General features: G+C 50.3%; 1 protein-coding gene across 1 annotated transcript in view; it reads left to right on the forward strand.

The window, feature by feature from the left end:
• Positions 1-22,021, forward strand: part of LOC119431864 (ATP-binding cassette sub-family C member 2) — a 191,937-nt gene that overhangs the window by 157,483 nt on the left and 12,433 nt on the right. Inside the window, exons 15-17 of the mRNA XM_049658085.1 lie at positions 15,286-15,444; positions 18,863-19,029; positions 19,794-19,988. Coding sequence (XP_049514042.1) covers positions 15,286-15,444; positions 18,863-19,029; positions 19,794-19,988 — 521 coding nt within the window. The remainder of the gene's footprint in view (positions 1-15,285; positions 15,445-18,862; positions 19,030-19,793; positions 19,989-22,021) is intronic.

A 22,021-nucleotide genomic window follows, 5' to 3' on the forward strand; every position in this document is an offset into this window, starting at 1 on the left:
GAAGATGGTGTGACGATGACAGCATGACGAGAGTCGGATGACGAAGTTATAATGGCAATGGAACGACTATGGCTGCATCACGATGGCGGTGTGACAACAAATGCAAAACGACTGTGTGACGACAATGGCGTGACGATGATGCCCTAACAAGAGTCGCCTAACAAATCTGGAAGCACGGCCGTGCAACGACCGCGAGGCCACCACGACCACTAGCGTATACTTATATATAGTGACCGAAGCTATTAGACAACTTGGGCCACATGGTCCTAGGTGAAGATATGACAACGAGAGCATAACGAGACTCAGATCACGAATGAAAACTGAATGGCCAAGACGGCATTGCGATGGCAATGTGACAAAAATGCATGACGACTGCATGTGACGATTGCGTGACGCTTACGGCATGACGAGAGTCGGATGATAAAGCTGTAATGCAACGACCACGACAGTATCACGACAACGAGCACATACCTAGTGACCCAGAGGTACCTAAGTTGTACTACATGGTCGGCGTAAGATGATAGATAAATATATTCAAAAGTGCTAAAGTAAGCAATTAAGAAGGGTGTAAGATTGGGCTTGTTCGTAAAACATGCTTCAAGGTACGTTAAACCAGAGGCGACAGAAGAGAGAACAGAGCGCTGAACTTCCAACAGTTAATTTTCTTTCCAGAAAGCATCGCTATTTATACAGTCATACAATAGCACACCAACCATGCGCCCATGCGCAGAACGCCAAGATAAAACCACACAAAATTCAGCGTGGTGATAGCCCGAGGTATCTCCTTGTCAGTGAGAGCAACAGAGGGGGTACTGACGCAACCATCCCTCCAACGTAGAATTTCTCCCGCTTCGATTATCTCCCGTGTAACATGGTCTCTGTGTTTCGTGACGATACTACATTTTTTAAATCTTGGACAGCATCCACATGCGCAGCATTGGGCAGAAAGCCACCCCTCTTTTGCGCCATCTACATTGTACTTGTGTTCCTTCAGCCTTTCGTTTATGCAGCCGTCTGTGCGATATAATATTTCCCACAAGACAGGGGAATCCGGTAAACGACGTGGTCTGCGCAATCTATAGGTTTCTTTTGATGTGCGATACGGCACTCTCGTTTGGGCCTGGATGCTCGGACGGTCATTTTGCATAGGTTACCTAGTTTTTCCGCAGCAGAGAACACAACTTTGACGTTTACACGGACAGCGACCTTCTTTCAGATTAGGCGCGATTATATGCGTGTACGGAATTACTGCAATTTTTTGCCTATCGTGAGTTGGTCCATCTGGATTTACATTTACCTCTGACAAGAATCTGCGCAGCAGGCCTTCAGCAACAGAGACCTGCACAAGGATTGGGTAGCCTGCCGAGGTTAACCTATCAGATTGTTCACGAAAACTGTCGGCCATTTTGCGTTCCCAGGATTTATTTAGGGTATTATTGAAGCAGAGACAGGAAGAGAGCGGTGTGGATCAGAGAACAAACGGGGGTAGACGATATTCTAGTTGACATTAAGCGGAAGAAATGGAGCTGGGCAGGCCATGTAATACGTAGGATGGATAACCGGTGGACCATGAGGGTTACAGAATGGATACCAAGAGAAGGGAAGCGCAGTCGAGGACGGCAGAAAGTCAGGTGGGATGATGAGGTTAGGAAATTCGCAGGCGCAAGTTGGAATACGCTAGCGCAAGACAGGGGTAATTGGAGATCGCAGGGAGAGGCCTTCGTCCTGCAGTGGACATAAATATAGGCTGATGATGATGATGATGATGATGATGATGATGAAGCATGAACTAACAATGCCGCGTTTTATAAGTTTTGAATGCGTGGATTTAAAAAGAAGAGGCTTGTTACCACGTGGGTAGTGCATCCATCAGGAACGCCCTTCGTGCAAAAAATATCTTTACATCAAGGAACCTTATTGCACCATTCTCGGAAAATTCATGGGTTAGTTCAAGTGGCCTAAACCATTTGCTGATAGGTTAACCTCGGCAGGCTACCCAATCCTTGTGAAGGTCTCTGTTGCTGAAGGCCTGCTGCGCAGATCCTCGTCAGAGGTAAATGTAAGTGCTGTAACTGCTACATCCCAGACAACTCTCGTTAGCTTAGGCTAAAATACCAGCTTCAAGCATAAAGGAACAAGGCCAAGCGAGATACTGCCAACTCGTCTACTTTCATACGCTATGATATTGTCACGACCTCGTAGGAGACGTGGAAGCCGGCGTACAGCACGTATATAAGCACTTTATATGAACAGCAAACGCAACGTCGTTGTCGTGTCTGTTTTTCTACCCGCGCGCTACTTCAGCGTCGTTTCCATGGTCGGGCACATACCCGCGGCGACGATATAGCATGTGGCATTTGCCCCTCCTTTGAAAGAAGCATCGTCCCGATGCGCCAAGCGCCCAAGAACGGTCCGTGGTTGTGCAAAATTGATGTCATGATGAAAAGTATGGCTTCATACGAAGCACGTGCACAACCTCGGGCAGATGCTGCCGGCGTTTGGAGCAGTAAGGACTGTAGGGCACAACTTCATAATTCACGACACTGATGCGGCGTAGAACTGTGTACGGCCCGATGTATCTTCGGAGGAGCTTCTTACGTAGCCCCCGCCGACGAATAGGAGTCCAAACCCACACCTGGTCGCCGACGTTGTACGTGACGGGTCTGTGTCGAAGGTTGTAATGTCTGGCATCGGAGTTCTGTTGCTCTTGGATGCGCAAGCGCGCAAGCTGCCTTGCTTCCTCGGCGCGTTGCGTTGATCACGAGACTCCTCGTTAGCGTTGATCACGAGACTCCTCGGCACCAGTCTCGTGATCACCACACTCGTGTGGCAGCATCGCGTCCAACAGTGTTGTTACTTCCCGGCCATAGACGAGGCTGAAAGGTGTCACGCGTGTTGTCTCCTGGCGAGCCGTGTTGTACGCAAATGTAACATATGGTAAAATATCGTCCCAGTTCTTGTGGTCGACGTCGATGTACATACTCATCATGTCTGCCAGAGTCTTATTCAAACGTTCTGTCAGCCCATTGGTTTGGGGGTGATAAGCGGTTATCTTTCGGTGAGTTGTACCACTTAATCGCAACATGGTATCCAGAAGCGCGGCCGTGAAAGCAGAACCTCTGTCGGTAATGACCACTGCGGGAGCGCCATGCCTTAGTATGACGGCTTCGATGAAAAATCGTGCTGCTTCGGCTGCTATTCCCCGCTGGAGAGCACCTGTTTCTGCGTATCGGGTAAGATAATCTGTGACGACAATTATCCATCTAATGCTGGCAAAAGACACTGGAAATGGACCTAAATGGTACATGCCAACTTCCGCGAACGGCGCTTGCGGTATCTGAACAGAATGCAGCAGTCCGGCAGGCTTGACGGGTGGGGTTTTGCGGCGCTGGCAATCCAGGCATGTCTGGGCATAACGTTTCACGACCCGCGCAAGTCTCGGCCAGTAATACTTTAGCCTAATTCTGGATAATGTGCGGGAGTATCCCAAGTGACCAGCGGTCGGCTCGTTGTGGCAGGCGTGTAGGACTTCGTTCCGTAGAGATGTGGGAACGACAAGTAGGTAGCTGCTGCCACTGGGTGAAAAGTTCTTTTTGTAGAGAACGTCGTGACGCAAGCAAAATGAAGGCAGCGCTTTGGCGAATAACCTCGGCACGCAGCTTGTTTTTCCCTCTAAGTAATCAATAAGAGGAACCAGTTCTGCGTCCTCGCGTGGCAGGCGTGAAACGGCGACAGCGTCTACCATGCCTAGAAAAGCCGCGTCCTCATCGTCGTGCAATGCAGTCTCAACAGGCGGCCGAGACAGCCAGTCGGCGTCAGCGTGCGCTTCCCCGATTTGTAGACAACCGTGAAGTCGAACTCCTGGAGCCGAAGGCTCCTGCGTGCTAGCCGACCAGCTGGATCTTTTAGCTTAGTCAGCCAGCAAAGGGCATGGTGATAACTGACGACGGTGAAACAGCGACCGTATAGATATGGGCGAAATTTCAGGATGGCCCAGACTACCGCGAGGCATTCTTTTTCTGTAGTGGAGTAGTTAGTCCCCGTTCTGGATAGGTTCCTGCTGGCGTAAGCAAGCACTCTTTCGGTGCCGTCCTGCCGCTGAAGAAGCACTGCGCCTAGGCCGACATTGCTAGCATCGGTATGAAGAATCGTCGGGGCGTCTTCGTCAAAGTGTGCGAGCACAGGAGGCGTCTGCAGCCGCTGCCGTAGCTCGTGAAATGCCCGTTACTGCTCTTCGCCCCACAGGAAGGGGACATCTTCGCGGGTTAGATGTGTTAATGGACACGCGATGGACGAAAAGTCCAGAATAAGCCACCGGTAGTAGGCGCAAAGGCCCAGAAAACGTCGCACGGCCTTTTTATAAGATGGCGTCGGGAAATTAGCGACGGCAGCGATTTTATCAGGGTCAGGTCTAACACCTTCATGACTAACCACGTGACCGAGCAATTCAAGTTCCTCAAAACCAAAATGGCGCTTTTCCGGTTTCAAAGTTAGGCCTGCTCAGCGAATTGCCTCAAAGACCGTCGTCAGTCTCCGTAAGTGTTCGTCGAACGTGGCGGAGAAAACAATCACGTCGTCGAGGTACACTAGGCAGGTTTGCCATTTGAGGCCTGAGAGTACCGTGTCCATTAGTCGTTGAAACGTTGCTGGCGCAGAACACAAACCAAAGGGAAGCACCTGAAATTCATAAAGTCCATCGGGTGTCACAAAAGCGGTCTTTTCACGGTCTCTATCATCAACTTCGATTTGCCAGTAGCCGCTTTTCAAGTCCACCGACGAAAAGTAACGTGCGTTTCGTAGCCGGTCCAGTGAATCATCGATGCGCGGTAGCGGATAAACGTCTTTCTTTGTGATCAGGGGTGCTATGCAGGATGCGCCGAGTTTCTCGTTCGTACGAGTTTCACCCGAGTTTGCTCGATGGCAGTCAGTGAACGGAGATAGCAAGGAACGTGCAAGAACAGCAGGCAAAAAGAAATGTCGAGATAAAGCTGCGTATGACAACATGAGCGCACCCTGCGCGGCACAGTGATTCCGTGCTTCAAGCACACAAGACTGCGCAGCAAAACGCGCCAGCGCCGCGTATTGTTATCAACGTATTATCACCATTTAGCAATACCGTGACTGTACCGCTGTATATCTGCACACTTGCCGTGAGCCACTTGCCACGCCTTTCTGGGGCGCGTAAAGGGCGTGCCTCCTCTTTCGAGCATTATCTTTCTATCCTCCGTCGAATGCGAACAGGGCACATGCGGTGCATATTTGCGCCTACACTTTCCCTCAATCGATTACGTTCAAATACAACAAATAAAATAAGGAACACTTTATTTCGTGAAGTATCTGTTTTTCGTTTGGAATGCCATAAATGTTTTATGGCCAACAGAGATCGAGCGAATTATTAAATTTTGCACTTTTTTGCCGCGAGTGGCGACAGTGAGGCGAAAGCTTACAAGCGGATACATTTTAGAGCGTCGCACGCACGAGGGAGTTCATACGGTGAGCAGTCGCCAGGGGCACTGCAGTGCTATCCTTGATAGGGTGCCTTGATGCCCGCGCGCATCGAGGCACTCTAATCATTGATAAAGTCAGTCATGACAGTGATCTTTCTATTTCCTGACTATTAGGTGAATAGCCACGCAGCGCTGCGGCATGGTTGTTCAGCGCAGGTGCTTCACTGAGGCGGCTATTAAGGCCGCCGCTTTACCAACTGAAACGACGGGAGCAACGGTTGTCACTGCAAAATGGCTGTGCGGTATTCTAGGGTCCGTAGTGACGGAGCACAGTGAAAGTGCACCAGTTTATCTGCGTGCGCGAAGCCTCCGCGATGCATTGCAAGGAAGAGCGCGCTGCCCAGTGACACAATTCATCGCTTGTCATCGCTTGCCCAGTGAAGGTGCCTCCGTTCGCATGCATACGCAGAGTTGTTCTCTCCAATGTGCTTGCCGATTGTCTCTGCTGCTGCGCTAACAGCGATCGCAGATAGATATAGTAACGACAGCGCAGCAATCGCATTTTGGCTTGTGATGGCTCCTGTGTGCAGTTAGGAAATTAAACTTCGAACGCAGAAAGGGGTTGCAACTATTTAGTGTGCCGTGCTTGTGATGAAGAAATGCCATCGCACTGGGTTTAAAAAAGCGAGCGTTTCTCGGCGCTGACCGTGTTTGCGACACTGCAGATCCGATACACCACCGATGACAGAGCAGCCATCTCAAACAACAGCTGCGATACCTTTACGTTGGGAAAACACTACGCACTGCTCAGCATCGTCATCCACCACGGCGCATCGACATCTTGCAAGCAGCTACAGTGTCGTTCCGATAATTATTTGCTGTGCGCTACGTCGCTACAATGGAGACAATGAACCATGTTGTGGGGCCATCACAGCCTAAGAAGATAGATGCATGAGCCAGCGAAAGTCGCCGCTTTGTTTTTGATAGTGGTTCTCAGTTACAGTACATCACCGATGACAGTGTGCTGTGCGTATTTTCTGTCGGCGGTCAAGATTGCTGATGCCTCTCAGTTCCGCACCACGTCGCTGTTGCCGGAAAATAAGTTGGGCGTGGCCCAACCGTGGCGGGCGCGTGCACAAGAGTTACATGCCTCGCGCGGGGCGTGACGTATGGTTTTGATTGACACGCGAACTCGGGCCAAACTCGTACATCGCGAAACCCCCCTCGAGTTGAACTCGGGAACATGGTGGCGGCAGCAGCAGCCTGTGTAATCGCATCCAGCGGCAGCAAGCGTCAATATGACCGTCTGGACCCGTTCACCTACATGTCCGACGTAGAGTTTCAGCGTCATTTTTGCCTTTCCAAACCTGAGTGCGCTGGCTGTGTGACGAGTTAGGCGAAGGCCGTCGTTTGCGGAGATAGGGTGGCGGGCAAATTATGCTTTCCCAGCGTAGACTGGTGTGACTAGGCTGCGGCGAAATAGTTCGTGCGATTGCTTCGGCTCTCTCCTGTTTCAAGCAAGCTCGTCCACCGCGCCCCAGCCCCAGGCCAGGTCCGGCGTCGTCATCGGAGTACTGGAGCACCTGCGAGCACCTGGGGTTCAACCCGGACCAACCAACCTGCGCAGGCGAAGTAGTCACATTAAATTGGAAGACTCGGAATGGACGCCGGGCTGCCTTCCGGTGCCGAAATCAGTTTTGGTGCCGAAATCAGTTTTGGCACGTACACGGTACCGCTGCACGGCATGGGCAAAGAGGCGAAGGAAGTTACTGCGCCAACACGGACCGTCTCGGCCGTCCGAACGACCACTTCTCCAGGCGCCAAATGATTTGACTCACGTACTGCGTGAGCAAAAGCGTAGACATATGAATGTTGAAAGAGACCGTAGACTTGTTTCCTCTATCGGAGCACGCCATCGCCGACTGGAGGAGCTACCCCCGTAAGTTCGCGAGGGACGAGCTGCTGGCGCGAGCTCCACTCAGTGGCCCCGGGAAGACAGCGCAAATTGACGAGTGCCTTCTTCGCGGCGAGCAAAAGTGCAATCGAGGCCGCCTAATGACGGGCGACAACGTTCCGCCAAGCCGCCAAAACTACGGTGGTGTTAAAGATGGTGGCCCATGGGTCTTCGGCATGGTCTGCGCGACCTGAGGGGTGCTGCTAGTTTTCAAGGTCGACCGACGAAAGGCGGCGACGCTAGGCGCCATTATTGCAGCCAATGTTCAACCGGGGACCCATTATTCATAGTGACGAATTGGCCGCATACAACTGTGTCCCAAATTCAGTGGATGCTAACGGGGCTATGCCTTAATCTGCATTGGGAGACAGTTAACCACAGCGTGCACTTTGTGGAAACCAACACGGGCATTCACACGCGAAAAATAGAAAGTTATTGTCAATACGTGAAGCGCCAGCTCGTCAGCAGTGGGTACAGAGTAACTGCACTGGTGCTGGAGTCCCGCCTGGGATGAATGTGGTGGCACTCAACGGCCACATGCGCTGCAAAGACCCTTTCTTGCGTTTGTTAGAAGCTACGGATCGCTGGGGCTACCCAGTATAAAAACTCTTTCCTGCGGTTGTTAGAAGCCATCGCTCGGCGCTAGCCAGTATGAAGGTGCGTCACAATGTAAAAGAAAATAAAGCGCAGTTTTTTTATCCTTGAATGAGAGTTTTCCGACATTCCTGAGTGCTTACACGGTAAGCGCTTGGCAAACCACTTCTGCGCTAGCCGACGCTCCCTTCGTCTCGAAGCCTTACTTTAGCGCGAGCAACGAGCGATCTGTTCAAAGCCCAGTGTAAAAATCAGCGCACACCAATCTGTGCTCGGAAATGAGAGCGCAAGCACGTAGGGAGCCGCGCCAATTAAATCTAGAGGAAATAGAAAGAGCAACGAGCGATCTGTTCAAAGCCCAGTGCGAAAACCAAGCGCACACCAATCTGTACTCGGAAATGCTAGCACAAGCACGTAGCGAGCCGCGCCAATCCAATCCAGAGGAAGAAAGAGGAGGGCGAGCGTGCCCTCGTGGTATAAGGCGAAACGATTAAACTACAAATTAGTCTAATACACATTCAGTGTACAATTTGTAAACTTTAAAATACCTATACCCTACGGTAATGTGACTAATATGATTGTACTAAATGCATTTATTTGATAACTTGCTTGTGCCTCTAATGCACTCGGTGGAACGACAAACAAGTGAAAGAATGCACGATCATGCACCGACCTTATGATCACGTGAGCCCCAGTTTGTCGACCACCCATATGACAACGCCCAAGGGATGATGGCCACCCAGAGTAAATCTAGATACACCAATGAAACTGGAGGTGTGCGGACGGACAAACTTTGTCTTGTTACCATTAGTTCTTTCATCTTGGGGCGTCGCCAGAGCTCGTGAAGATCCCGAGTTTCGCCAAACTCGGGGCATCCTGCATAGCACCCCTGGTTGAGTTTTCGATAGTCGACGCAGAAGCACAGACTACCGTCCTTCTTTTTCCCCAATACGACAGGCGGCGCCCACGTGCTCTTAATGGCCGAATAACTCCATCCTCAAGCATCGTCCTCACTTGTTTTTGTATTACCTCCCGCTCTTTCGGTGCTACACGATAAGGATTCTGCCGGATGGGTCTAGCGTCGTCTTCGATGATAATACGGTGCTTGGTGAGCGGCGTCTCTTGACGTAGATGAGAAGCAGCGGTTAAATTCATTGATAAGCTCAAGAAGGCTGTTGCGTTCGATGGGAGATAAAGTTCGACTGACATAAACCACAGGCAGGCATAGGCACGGTGGACGCCGCGTGCTGCACTGAGAGGCAGTCTTGTATTGGGGAAATTTCGTCGAGGTAAGCAACATCAGTGCTTTCAACAATCTGTCGACGTTCCCGGCTAAAATTCGGCAGAAGGAGTTCAGCATGTCCGTCGCGTACATTAATTACTGCCCTGGCGACGGAAACGCCCTGACTTAGTACTAGTGCGTTGATGTGTTCAGCGACACCAGGCGCGATGTGCAAGTTATCGCAGATTACAGGCACGAGAGAATAACTTCGCGAGGAAACGTGACGTCGTCGTCGGCGATACGCAAAAGCGGTCACTGGTCATCCGTGGGGTCGACGTCTTCGGAGCTCGTAGAAAATGTCACCATGCCGTCGCGGACATTAATAACTGCACCATACTCCCTCAAGAAATCCATTCCCAAAATAAGTTCATCACAGCACTCAAAGAGAATGACGAGGGTAGCAACGAAGGCTGAACCGGCGATTATGATTCTGGTTGTGCATTTTCCAATCGGCGTCATCAACTGGCCCCCGGCAATTCTGATGTTGGGCCCGGTCCACGGCGTCTTCACTTTTCTTAGTCTGTCGGCTAGCTTTAGACTCATTATCGAAAAATGCGAACCAGTGTCAACGAGAGCGGCCACTTGGTGGCTGTCAACGCTAACGACAAGATCGGCGCTGACGGCGTCTGTTACATGTGGTGTGGTTGGAATCGTCGGAATCGTATAATCGTCGATCGTCGGTGAGGGGGGTTCTTGGGAAGCTGGACGGTTTGCAACCTAACCCCCGGAGGTCCTGCCTCTAGTTTCCCCGGCGCGGGCTAGGAAACCTGCCCCTAGAGGCGTCAAGAAAATCGCGGCGGGTTGGTTGGGTGTAACGAGCCGGTGATGGGGAACGCGATCGAGGCGTCGTTGAACCTTCCGGTCGAAAGTTTGAAGGATTGTCGTCGCATGTACGTGGAGCGTCAAATCGAGGGTAACTATAGTTGGTGGGAAATCTGGGAATCCCAGCTGCGCGGTAGTGGCAAGCTCGATAAACATGTCCTGCTTCACCGCAATGAAAGCATAGCGGCCGGCGGTCCGCGGTGCGCCACAAATCGGTTTTTCGTAGCGGATAGCCGGCAGGGAATTCTCCGTAAGACCGCGGCGCGGCGATCGGCTGTCGGCGATACGGCAGTTCTGGCGGCGGCTGTGACTTTCGACGATAGGGCGTCGGGGATGGCGGCGGTGGCTGCGTCGGAGTGGTCGACGGTGTCAGCAGCATCGAAGTGGCGGTAGGTGGACGACAAAGAGATTCCGCGTATGTGCATCGTCGCGTCACCGCTAGCCAGTCGGGCGAAGAAAAGGCCTGTCGAACTTCCTCCCGGACGACATCAGCGACAGAAGCCACCGCTGGTGCCATGGGAGCAATTCCGAGCTGCCGCATATCCTCTCGCACAATCTCTCGGATAACTTCACACAGAGATGTGCCGCCGCCCTCACGTAGCAGCGAAGCATTTGTTGGTGAGTTCGCGCGATCGTATTGGCGGTACCGCTGCTGTAGTGCCCGTTCGATAGCGGTATCCTCCTTGGTAAATTCGGCCACTGTCGTCGGTGGATTCCTCACAAGTCCGGCAAAGTCCTCCCAAGTCCGAGTGAAGGAGCCTTCACTCCCCGCAAGAGATAGCGCAACTTCTTTTCTTCGGCCATCTCAGGATCTGCTTTGTGGAAAAGGCGGGCCATATCTTCTGCAAACATGGCAACGCTCTCATTTGGCTTCTGAACACGAGATTCGAGAAGGCGCCGCGCATTGTCTTTTCTGTCGCTGCTAGTGAATGCGTCTAGCAGCTGGGTGCGGAAGGCATCCCATGTGGTCAGGCTCCTCTCCCGGTTCACAAACCACGTCCGCGCACTGTCTCGAAGAACAAAATAGACATAAGACAGCTTTTGCCGGGAGCCCCATTCATTATAACTGGCGACACGCTCGAACTGGTCCGGCCAATCTTGGACATCTTCAATGGCGTCACCATGGTGCCACATGCTATATCGTCATCGCGGGTATGTGCCCGACCATGGAAACGACGCTGAAGTAGCGCGCGGGTAGAAAAACAGAGACGACAACGACGTGGCGTTTGCTGTTCATATAAAGTACGAGCCACTTTTGAAGGCAAGCAAGCAAGCAAGCATAAAGTGCCTATATACGTGCTGTACGCCGGCTTCCACGTCTCCGACGAGACGCAATATGACGCACTAAGAGGAAGCGCATTTCGGTGACTTGTTTCCTTAATTCAATTACTGCGAGCAAAAGTTGTCCACTATTTTATCGCCGCTCTTTTCCTTTCCCAGTGCTGCCTTTTCGGGTGCCCCATGAACTTGAAAGGCAAGAATACGAGAGAGAGAGAGAGAGAGAGAGAAAAGTCATAAGGGAAAGGCAGGGAGGTTAACCAGGCTGAGCCCGGTAGGCTACCCTGCACTTGGGAAGGGGGAGACGGGATTGAAAGAGGAGAAGGAAGAGAGAAGTTCACAGTTCACACTTTGCACATTTGCAGTCAAGCGATCATCGCTGAGTTTCGTCACAGGCGGTCATACAGGCTTGTGCACTTCAAAAAGCGCAGCAGCGCCTTTGTAGCCCTGTACATAGAATACGCACGAGGCCACGGGCCCAAGATCTTCTCCTCCATAAAAGGCCTGTCGTCTAAGTGCCCCAAAGCAGTCCGAAGGGCAATCCTGTCTTCTTCGTATCTAGGGCAGTCCCATAAGAGATGTCTGGTGGTTTCCTCAACACCACATGTGCTGCAGTTGGCACTGTCCGCCATTCCAATTAGGAAGGAATTGGAGTTCGTAATAGAAGCTCCAAACCGCAGGCGGCACAGTAAGGTGTTTCTTCATGTCGTTTAAAACCAGGTAAAAGTTGTAATTGTATCTGTGGGTCCATGGCATATAGGCGCCGGTTGGTAAACTCTGGTGTATGTAATTTTCTTAGAGTTATAGTATAGGCAAGGCTGCTGAGGTGCCGCGCTGCATCCGTTTTTGACAATGGTATTGAGATTCTTTCATATTCGTCATGTGCTTTACGGGCAGCTTTGTCGGCACATTCATTGCCAGTGATGCTGCAAGAATACGCTGTCGGGCTGCCTTTACGGCCTGGTTCAGTCAAGGCAAGCCAGCTTCCTGTGGCTATTCATCCACCCGTTGCTCCGATATCAAGCGTCTTCTTTTTCGTGTTGAAATACTGCAATATTAGGTAGAGCCGGATCTTTGTACCTGATACTCACTTTACCCTTTCCTTTCGACTGTGCATCATTCTGCTTAGGTAGGGAAACCCTTGAGCCGGCGATGTATGTACGATCAGCCCATTTTCTAGCTTATAAGGTGTAGTCGCAGTAGAAGGACAACATGCAGTACCTTAGGGCGCTCGGCTTACAGACTGACAAGCAATGGTTTGATTTCTTTTATTTAGCAACGGTGCAAGATGTTCAGGAGCGCCGACTACAGCACTCGCCAAGGCATTTTCTCCGCACCCTCATGCATCACATTTTCTCGTTCTCCTCGCGTGCACCATGTCGCCGTGCTCTCTGCATCCGCTCCTCTCCCTCTCCACAATAGGCCTTTGGTAGTGCACCTCCCAACATCCCCTCCTCACGACTGCTAGCGCTGATTCAAAGTGGCTTCAGACATCGAAACTGAAAAAGAAATAGCCAACTCGGGAGCGGCTCTTAAGGTCGATTTACGCTCGAGCCTCCCAGAGCCTCAAGCCGCACAGCATGCGAGCGGTCGTGCGAAAAATTTCACATGTCCTACAGTTGTGCACAAAATTCTCTTTACGCTATGTCTAAACCGAAATTTATGCACAAGTGTTCGACATATGCAGTTTTTTTCGCACGACCGCACGCGTGCGGTGCGGCTTGCGGCTCTGGGAGGCTCGAGCGTAAATCGGCCTTCACGCGAGCGAAGGGCGCTGCGCAGACGAGGACAAGCTGGCGACAAAAAATTCAGAAAACTGCGTGTCTGTCAGATTCCGAAAGCAGGCTGTCCATTTCTGGATCTACCGCACAACACAAGGACAAGGACTGAGTGAATAACCGACGAAGACAGGCGCTAGCTTCGAACAGATTTATTTTCAGAAGCGTCACACTTATGTAAGGGTTTTAGTAACAGCCTGCGCAACCGCATTGGTAACATTTTGAGAACACACACGATGATCAGTGCAATAAACTGAATAAAACCTGTAAGATTATGAAATGGTTGGGTTGCCCTTTCCACCGAGTCGTACACGGCTTGAAGACTCGGCGGAAAGGAGAACCCAACCATTTCATAATCTTGCAGCTTTTACTTGGGTTTTTGCTCTGATCATCGTATGTGATGTCAAAATGTTGCAAATTCGGTAGCGCAGGCTGTTACTAAAACCCTTATATATGAGTGTGACGCTTCTAAAAATAAATTTGTCGGAAGTTAGCGCCTGCCTTCGTCGGTTCTTCATTCTGTCCGTGTCTTGTGTTATGCGCTAGATGCAGAAATTGAACAACACCAGCATGCCCAAGCTTACGTTATTTCATGCTGTTCATTCCTTAGTTGTTTGATGAGTGTTGAAAGTTCCAAATGATTGCGTTCTTTCGATACTGTCGTGTCCCGAGCGGCTGCCATGCGACGCACTTGTCGCGGTATGCTGTATCATTTCACCTTTGGTTTGAGTCTTCAGCTGGCCCATGTTTTTCTGGTGTTTCCTTGAACACGAAGCTCAGTTTTCGTTGTGCATAAGCTGGTTGAATGTCGTTAAGGTCGTTCGATGGTGGGTTAACGAATTGATGAATTGTTTAGTTCTCGGATAACGGTGCGGGTATGGCAAAGGAAACAAACAAAACATAGCTTCCCCCCGCTATCTACGAGCCAAAAGTTGTTTAATAAGTGGAGCATAAATGTGCCTAAGAGCTGCTGCTAAGTTCCTAAGAACATAGCTGCGAAACGGAGCGGACTTAAACATTTAGTTCCCGCTCAAAGTGCCTTTCCTGCTCATAGAGTTTCTTTTCTCCTTTAGGTGTTGTTGCCTGCGACGTTAACCGTCCGTACTTCTTTCGAATAAACATTGTATCGTGATATTCAAGCACAATATTTAGGAAAAGCCTAGGCATCCTCGTTGGCTCGTTTGCTACTATTAGACATTGTGAGGGGTACATGTGAATAATTTGCGCGGATTGAAATGTATCCAGCTTTTGCCGGTACAAATGCGTTCAAATTCATTGAGAAGTTGTGGAGCACGAAGCTTTATCCAGGGAGGGGGGGGGGTGGTCCTGTCAGTGTTTACCTAGCAGACATGTTCATTTTGTCTGCTGCTAAAGTACCCGCCGCGGTGGCTCAATCAGCTAAGGCTGAGCACGAGATCACGGGATCGAATCCTGGCCGCGGCGGCCGCATTTCGATGGAGGCGAAATGCAAAAACGCCCGTGTGCTTGCGTTATAGTGCACGTTAAAGAACCCCATGGGGTCAAAATCAATCCGTAGCTCTCCACTACGGCGTGCCTCATAATCAGAACTGGTTTTGGCACGTAAAACCCCAGGAAGCAGAATCTGCTGCTAAAGTGCTCATTGGCTGGACTGGAGTACCAACGAGAAAGGAACAGGCTCCCACAGCCAGTTTGATTCCAGTGGGTTCAGCTCCAGTCACCGCAATGGACAGTCCGCTGGGTAGACACCGTGAGAGTACCTCCTAAGGATGATAATGGCGAGCGAACGTCAACATGTGAAGTAATGCCGCGTTAGTTGAAGCTGACAGCAAACATTTCTGCGCACTGGTACGCCACACGCAGCGAAAAAACGGCGGAAAATCTAGCGACTGGCGGGAAACAACGAAGAGTGTTGCCATCTGTACAAGTGGCGAAACTGCACTTCGCCGCATCAAGAAGCGGACACTGTTACGATATCAGTCGGCTCTCCTGCACATTATACTACGTGCATGCTCATATACCACGGTACCACATTTTGCTCTTCACTCCAACATTTTGATAGCAGAGAGAGACTTGCGATACCTCGCTCATAAGTGCTAACATATGGGAGTAAAAGAACAAGGAAGGGCAACGCCAGACTTCACCTCGCAGGTGGGCATCGTGGGCCGCACGGGCGCCGGAAAGTCCTCGCTGGTGCTGGCCCTGCTGCGCGTCATCAGGGCAACCAGTGGTCGCATCCTTGTCGACGGCGTCGACATTGCGTCGGTACCGCTGCGCAGACTCCGCACCGCTATCACTGTCATACCACAGGTATGTTCTTCCTGTTACGGTCACTCTTTTATCATACGCGAAAGAAACCTTATTGACGTACGTGACCCGCTACACTTCGCAAGTACGTCGCTCGCTGGAGCTTAGCACACTCTAAAACAATGTTAGCATAAAACACATGCCTAAATGAAGCTGGCACACTTCTCCGTCTGCTCGCTTAGTCACCTCATCTCACTGACGTGATTCTCTCAGGCTAGCTAATTCTTCATGACGGCAAGAAAATACATGCAGTTCATAACAAAATTGAACGCGGGAGGTTCTTTACGTTATCATTTTCAATAAAGACACGCAGGTCGCATTAACGCTCTCCTTTTCAGCTCATGGCACCGACCACGCATTATTTTCTCCGAGCGCTTCTTTGTGATGCTGCATATGAGTAAAATCAGGTTCTCAATATCTCAGCTTCTGGACCAGGGAGTCAGACATGTGATTGTTTGGAGCCAGATAGAGCGCATTCGATACTTTCAAGACGCAGGACATTTTTTTTCCAGCTGTACGCGTGACACGTGTGACTCAGATAACTACTTCTGATCTGTCGTCATATGAGTACTAATGTCCTCTCATTTTATGCACCCACCTTGAAAACAAAATTCCGGTGCGTAACATTGTTATTTGAAGCAGAACAACCAGCGATGTGTATTAATGTTGAGGTAATGGGGATATGATCTTGACCAAGCGAGGTGTGTCTTCACCGTAACAATGCGGAGACGATGACGAAGGCGGACATCGCGATGTAAAAAGAGAAGGAACGTATTCACCTCATTGGTAATTATTGTGGCTTGATCTGAGTCTCAAGTGGTTTCATTTAACATGGGGGCCAAGGCGCTCCTAAGTAGCCTATCGTGTATAGCTGATACATTTGGTGGAGAGCTACATTTCTCAGGCAAGCGGAGAGGTTTCAAACGAAACGGTCATTTACACTTTGTGTTTTCTCGGAAGTCGGAGTCTGCTGTGGGTGCGCCCATGAAGGTGCCAGTGCCTGATGTTTATAGCACTCTTTTGTCCTCCTGTCAAGTTGTAATTTCCGTGGCCGCCTCCCCTTCGGGGCCTGCGTGTTGTCCGTGTCAACTCGGGACGTGTCAGAGGCCATAAGCGTAACGTTTTCTTGTAGAAAAAGGCAATTACCTAGGCAAAGAAAAACAAGCTAGAACGTTTCCAAGACTTCAGATGCGAATTCCAGGTCTCACATAAGAATGTCTTCTCTTCCATATGAATCGGCATAAATGAATGTCAGTGAATCCGCCTTTTGCATGTCCCGAGTGCGCATGCGCTGTACCCTAGCGGCGAGCGCCGAAAACGTTTTGTACGGCGTCGGTGGTTCGTGCAGCTGACGACGCACGCGTATGCAGCATAGCCGTCAAGCACGCGAACTCTTTATTGTCGGCGCTGTGCCGTTCGACGACGCGGTATTTGCGCTGTGTTTCGCTAGAAACTTCAGCTGTTCACAGGAATATTCGGTTAACGTCCGCTACATCACAATGTATGCCGACACGACACCGATGACGGTCAGAAGTCGACCTCACGCCGGCGCCAACGCTCGGCCGGCTGTAGCTGTGATACTGTGCCAGTGGGAGACCTATATTGACATACAAGTATGACGAAGAAGCGACCGACGACGCGACCGACGACAGCGAGTAATCGTAGTGTGATAAGCTTTTGTGCCGAAGACGCCGACAAAACGAGTGTGCGGATCGCCGTGGGAGCGGCCGCCGAGTGAGAACATCGCACCGACAACGTGAGTATAGCCACAAATGCGCTCGTGTATGTATTTATTGACGCTCAAATTGAGTCGAAACATGCTTCCGACGCTGATATGCACGATTTCCAACCCTTTAAAGCCCTCGACATCAAGTTTGAGGCGGTGTCGATTTTGTTCAGGTAGCTTCATCAGGCCTAACACAGCCTACGAGTTCGTCCGCTGCCGGCGGACCTGAAATATAGGATAAGCAAGTACGACGAAGGAAACTGCTTATATAGTTCAGTACTCACCTTACCGTTTTGAAGTGAACCAGTCTTAGCATAGTACGATGCACACACAGAGTGGGAAGCGGCGACACGGCGCAGTGATAATACCGCGGTACAGGCACCGTTCTTGAACGAAGGCTGTCGGTCGCAGTCGCCGGCGCTTCCATGAATGAAGCGCAACTACAGAGAGTGTACTTTTATGCTGCCAGATTTAGTAGTTATCGAAAACACAGTTTGCCTCTATGCTAAACAGGCAACAAGTGATGGCCCTTTCGATACTGCATCGTAAGCAACAACACCGCTCGTTGCCACGCGAGTACGGTGGGCATCGGCATTTTCGCGTGCCAGTGCGGCTAGGTGGTCGTTGTCGCCGTTTTCGATGTGCCCGGGACGTTCATGCCTTCTCGTCTCAGTGTGATCGCTTCTGATATGTGCATGATAAGTGTCCATATACGCTTTGAACATTTCCTCATTATTTCGTGTGAGCGGTGCATGGTTTCTACTGTACTTGAAGCGAACAGCGAGCGGGGGCCGTACGCGTGTCGTTGTAAACAAATGCGCCGTTCCTGCGTTGCACAAATACTCTGGGCGCAGTGTCGCCCCTTCAAAGAGCTATGGCCACTGTGGTCAAGACTCAGCTATAAAAGATATTTTTATCATCCTATTAGCGCGCGTTCAGTGCAGGTATAACACTGGCAGATGCATGAACTCTGTTGCTGTATACGATACGGCTAACCTCCGCTGAGCGGAATCGACCACAGCTTAAACTTGATGTGGGCGGCTGGCGAGTGCTCACGTTCGTGCATTTCAACTTCCGAAGCATGTTTGGACTCATATTCGGTACGAATAAATATGAATAACAGGAATACAAGCGTAGGCGGTGTGTCAATCGCGTTGCGGTGCGATGTATTCGTTCAGAGGCACATCGCACGGTGACTGGTTTTGTCGGCGTTGCTGCACGAAATCCCGTCATCATATTTCGACGACTTGCGGTTGTAAGTTGTACCAGAGTCATTGCCGGCCTAGGCATCCTGTCCAACAAGCGGCCACTCACACAAAACTAAAATTACAACGACAGACGAATGCACAAACCCACTTCAGCTCGCTTCCTGCAGCGTGTCTCCGCGTCCCGCGGGGCCCCGACGCCGTACGTATTGTTTCTCGCGGAGCCCGCTAAGGGGGCGCCACAGCGCAATGCAAAAGGCGGATTCACCTTGATATACGTGAGTAATGAAATGCGTGACTGCCATCGTAACGTATTTTTTTTTTCTTCATCGGTGATGAAAATAAGGGTGTTATTACTCCACTTTATTAAAATATGCAACGGGGCTTCGGCCACCATCCGTCCTGTTGTCGACTCGACTGAGCGCCTCGTAAATTGGATGCTGCCTGAAGTGCGCCATGATAATGGGTGACCGAGGAAACACTGTCGCAGGACCCCTGCCTAGTGGACGGCACACTGCGCTCCAACCTGGATCCTCACGAGTGCCATTCGGACGAGGAACTACATAGAGTGCTGCAACAGACTCACCTTGCATCGTACGTGCAACGGCAACCCGACGGGCTCCGGCTACGCACCGGAACGGGTGGTGAGCGCCTAAGGTACGCCTGATGTCCTGCTATGAACAGCTTTTACGGGAAGCAATCTTGTACTTCATTGTTTTGAAATTATTTCAGTGCGGAAAATTAGATGGCGGGAATCGCATACTATATTTATTAGGCACAATAGTTATGAATAAGACTTCAACTACCACTTGAACACTGTACACTATATATCTTGATTGTATAGACATGTTGCGTAGATCATCACGGTGGAAGTTTTTCACATCTTACTGCGCCAAGGTATCAGGCAGGTGTTCGTATTCAATTGCAGAGGGCGGCGGAAGAAGTGGTGGGCAATCGTTCCACAGCGCTTCCCCACAGCATCGAAGATGCCCCACAGTTCTCGCGCGATAGCCCCGTGATAGCAATTGCTAGCATGGCTCGGCTGTACACTAAGGCCTGATTCCCACAGCCGCCAAAGGCCCCATCCCGTCATCATCGTGGTCCCGGCATCCGTCATGAGGCAGCGTTTCCTCGCAAGTTTCTCCTCATAAAATACAGCCCACCCTCTTTGTTGATGCACATTACTTTTGTTATCCGCAGTAATCTAAGCGAATGGCGTGACATCTCCAACGTCCGCATACATTATTCTTGTACAATTATCGGAAAAATCACTCAACATTCTTCTGCGCCATCGGCCTTGCTTGTGCTTCTCGGTTGTAGCCTTTCAGTTGTATTCGTATACGTAATGATCAGCTGAGATCCCTGTTTACAAAAACTGCTATTGCTTTTGAAATGAGCGAGCTAACGGCCGCTTTGTGCAGCGTGGGCCAGCGGCAGCTGGTGTGCTTGGCGCGCGCCCTCCTGCGGAGACCCAAGATACTGGTTCTGGATGAGGCCACTTCGCAGATGGACGGCGACACGGACAGCCTGATTCAAGCCACACTCAGGGACAGCTTCGCCGCCAGCACCGTGCTCACGGTGGCACATAGAATACACACAGTCCTCGACTACGACAAGTACGTGGCACGAGCTCATTAGTTAGGGATGAATATAGGGAGCATTCAGCAACAAGGGGGACGAATTACAGCAAATGATCCAGGACCTTAACCGAGAAAGTGAGGAGTGGGATTGAGGACTAATATGCAGAAGACAAAGATAATATTGAATAGCCTGGCAAGGGAACAAAAATTCAGGATCGCCAGTCAGCCTCTCAGTCAGTCAGGAGTACGTTTATCTAGGTCAATTATTCCCAGGAGACCCTGATAATGAGAAGGAAATTTAGAGAGGAATAAAACTCGGTTGGAGTGCATACGGCAGGCATTGCCAAATCCTTACTGGGACCTTACCACTGTCGTTGAAAAGAAAAGTGTACAATGATTGCATGCTATCGGTGCTAACATATGGGACAGGTGCGAGGTTAACAAAGAAACTCGAGAACAAGTTAAGGACCGCACAAAGAGTGATGGAACGAAAAATGTTAGGACTAACGTTAAGAAACAGGAAGAGAGTGGTGTAGATCAGAGAACAAACGGGAATAGCCGATATTCTACTTGACATAAAGCGGAAGAAATGGAGCTGGGCAGGATGGATTACCGGTGGACCATTAGAGTTACAGAATGGATACCAAGAGAAGGGAAGCGCAGCTGAGGACGGCAGAAAACTAGGTGGGATGAGGAAGTTAGGAAATTTGCAGGCGCAACTTGGAATCGGCTAGCGCAAGACAGCGGTAATTGGAGGTCACAGGGGAGGCCTTCGAGGCCTTCCTGCAGTGGACATAAATATAGGCTGATGATGATGATTATAGGGACCATCCAACCATATGGTGGTGCGGCCCTGGCGGCGGGTTGTGCAGACGTCTCGCGTGCTAGTTGTAGCAGACGACAGCAACCAAGTGGTGTAAACAAAGCTATTTTTGTGAACTTTTGCACACACTATACAAGTAAAGGCCGCATTTTCGTCCTAATAAGTACAACACCAGTGCTTATTATTACTCTGATGACGGAGCAACCAGGGAGAGGGTTGGCGCCGTGTTTTAATTTCAGTGATAACCTTTTCGGGGATGTAGAGTATGTTGCAACTAGATCTTTTATTTATACTATTTGGGTGTGGGTCTCGAAGTAACTATTTCCAGTTATCTGGTCAACTGCATTACTGATTTATCACACAGAAACGGAAGAAACGGCGAACGAGTCAGAAAGAGAGAAAATACTTCCTCTTTGCCACCTAGGTCGCTTCTAGCCGCGCTCTATCTAGTTCATAAGGCAATACCAACTCGCCCAATCTACAACACTAATTCGAAGCGGTACTATTGCGCGCTTAAGATAAATTACGTTTATGAATGAAGTTACGTTACATTGAGGTATCTACGTTTTGTAACAAAAAAATAGGCATTTCAATGCATGTTTGCGTATCTACGTGCTCAATATACGAACTTTTAAAGCTGCCACATTGAGAGCAGCGCTTGTTCAGTAACTAAGCCCGTTTTTACGCCAACGCTATGTAATATGCGTCTCACAAGCATTGTGAAACATACTTGCTTTGCTAGTCAGTTTCAGTGCTGCGCCGATGTGCACCAACTATAGCGTCGCGCGGGTCAAGATAATGCGTTTCGACTCCTAGTATATGCTAGTACTGTTGCGCCTACAAATCGTATCTAATAAAACCTGATCACCACCTCGGGGTGCTGCCTGCTTTAAAAACACATTAGAGCGCGACGGGAGCCTTTCAGCACACAACGCGATATACTCGTACTTTGCTCACTTTTTGTTCGTTATGAACGCTTTCAGCTCTTGAAGTCCGTGCATTGTCGACGCGGTGTACCTATTGGTTTTGAATGCAACCGTTGCAAGCGAGCACGAGAGATTGCACAGCTTCGGAACTTAGCCAACGCATGACCTCCGAGATTCGGAGGTGCGTGGAAGCACGCGAGCCGGACTGACTTGGTTGCGCTGACACGGCGTGCGGCCGCTCCCCCTTCTTGTACTGCACGATTCCAATAGGTCGTGAAGTTTTGTTCCTCAAAAAAAAAAGCAAGCCGCCTTACCGCATA

The sequence above is a fragment of the Dermacentor silvarum genome, chromosome 10 (genome assembly GCF_013339745.2).
Source record: "Dermacentor silvarum isolate Dsil-2018 chromosome 10, BIME_Dsil_1.4, whole genome shotgun sequence".
In the NCBI taxonomy this organism is placed as follows: Eukaryota; Metazoa; Arthropoda; class Arachnida; order Ixodida; family Ixodidae; genus Dermacentor; species Dermacentor silvarum.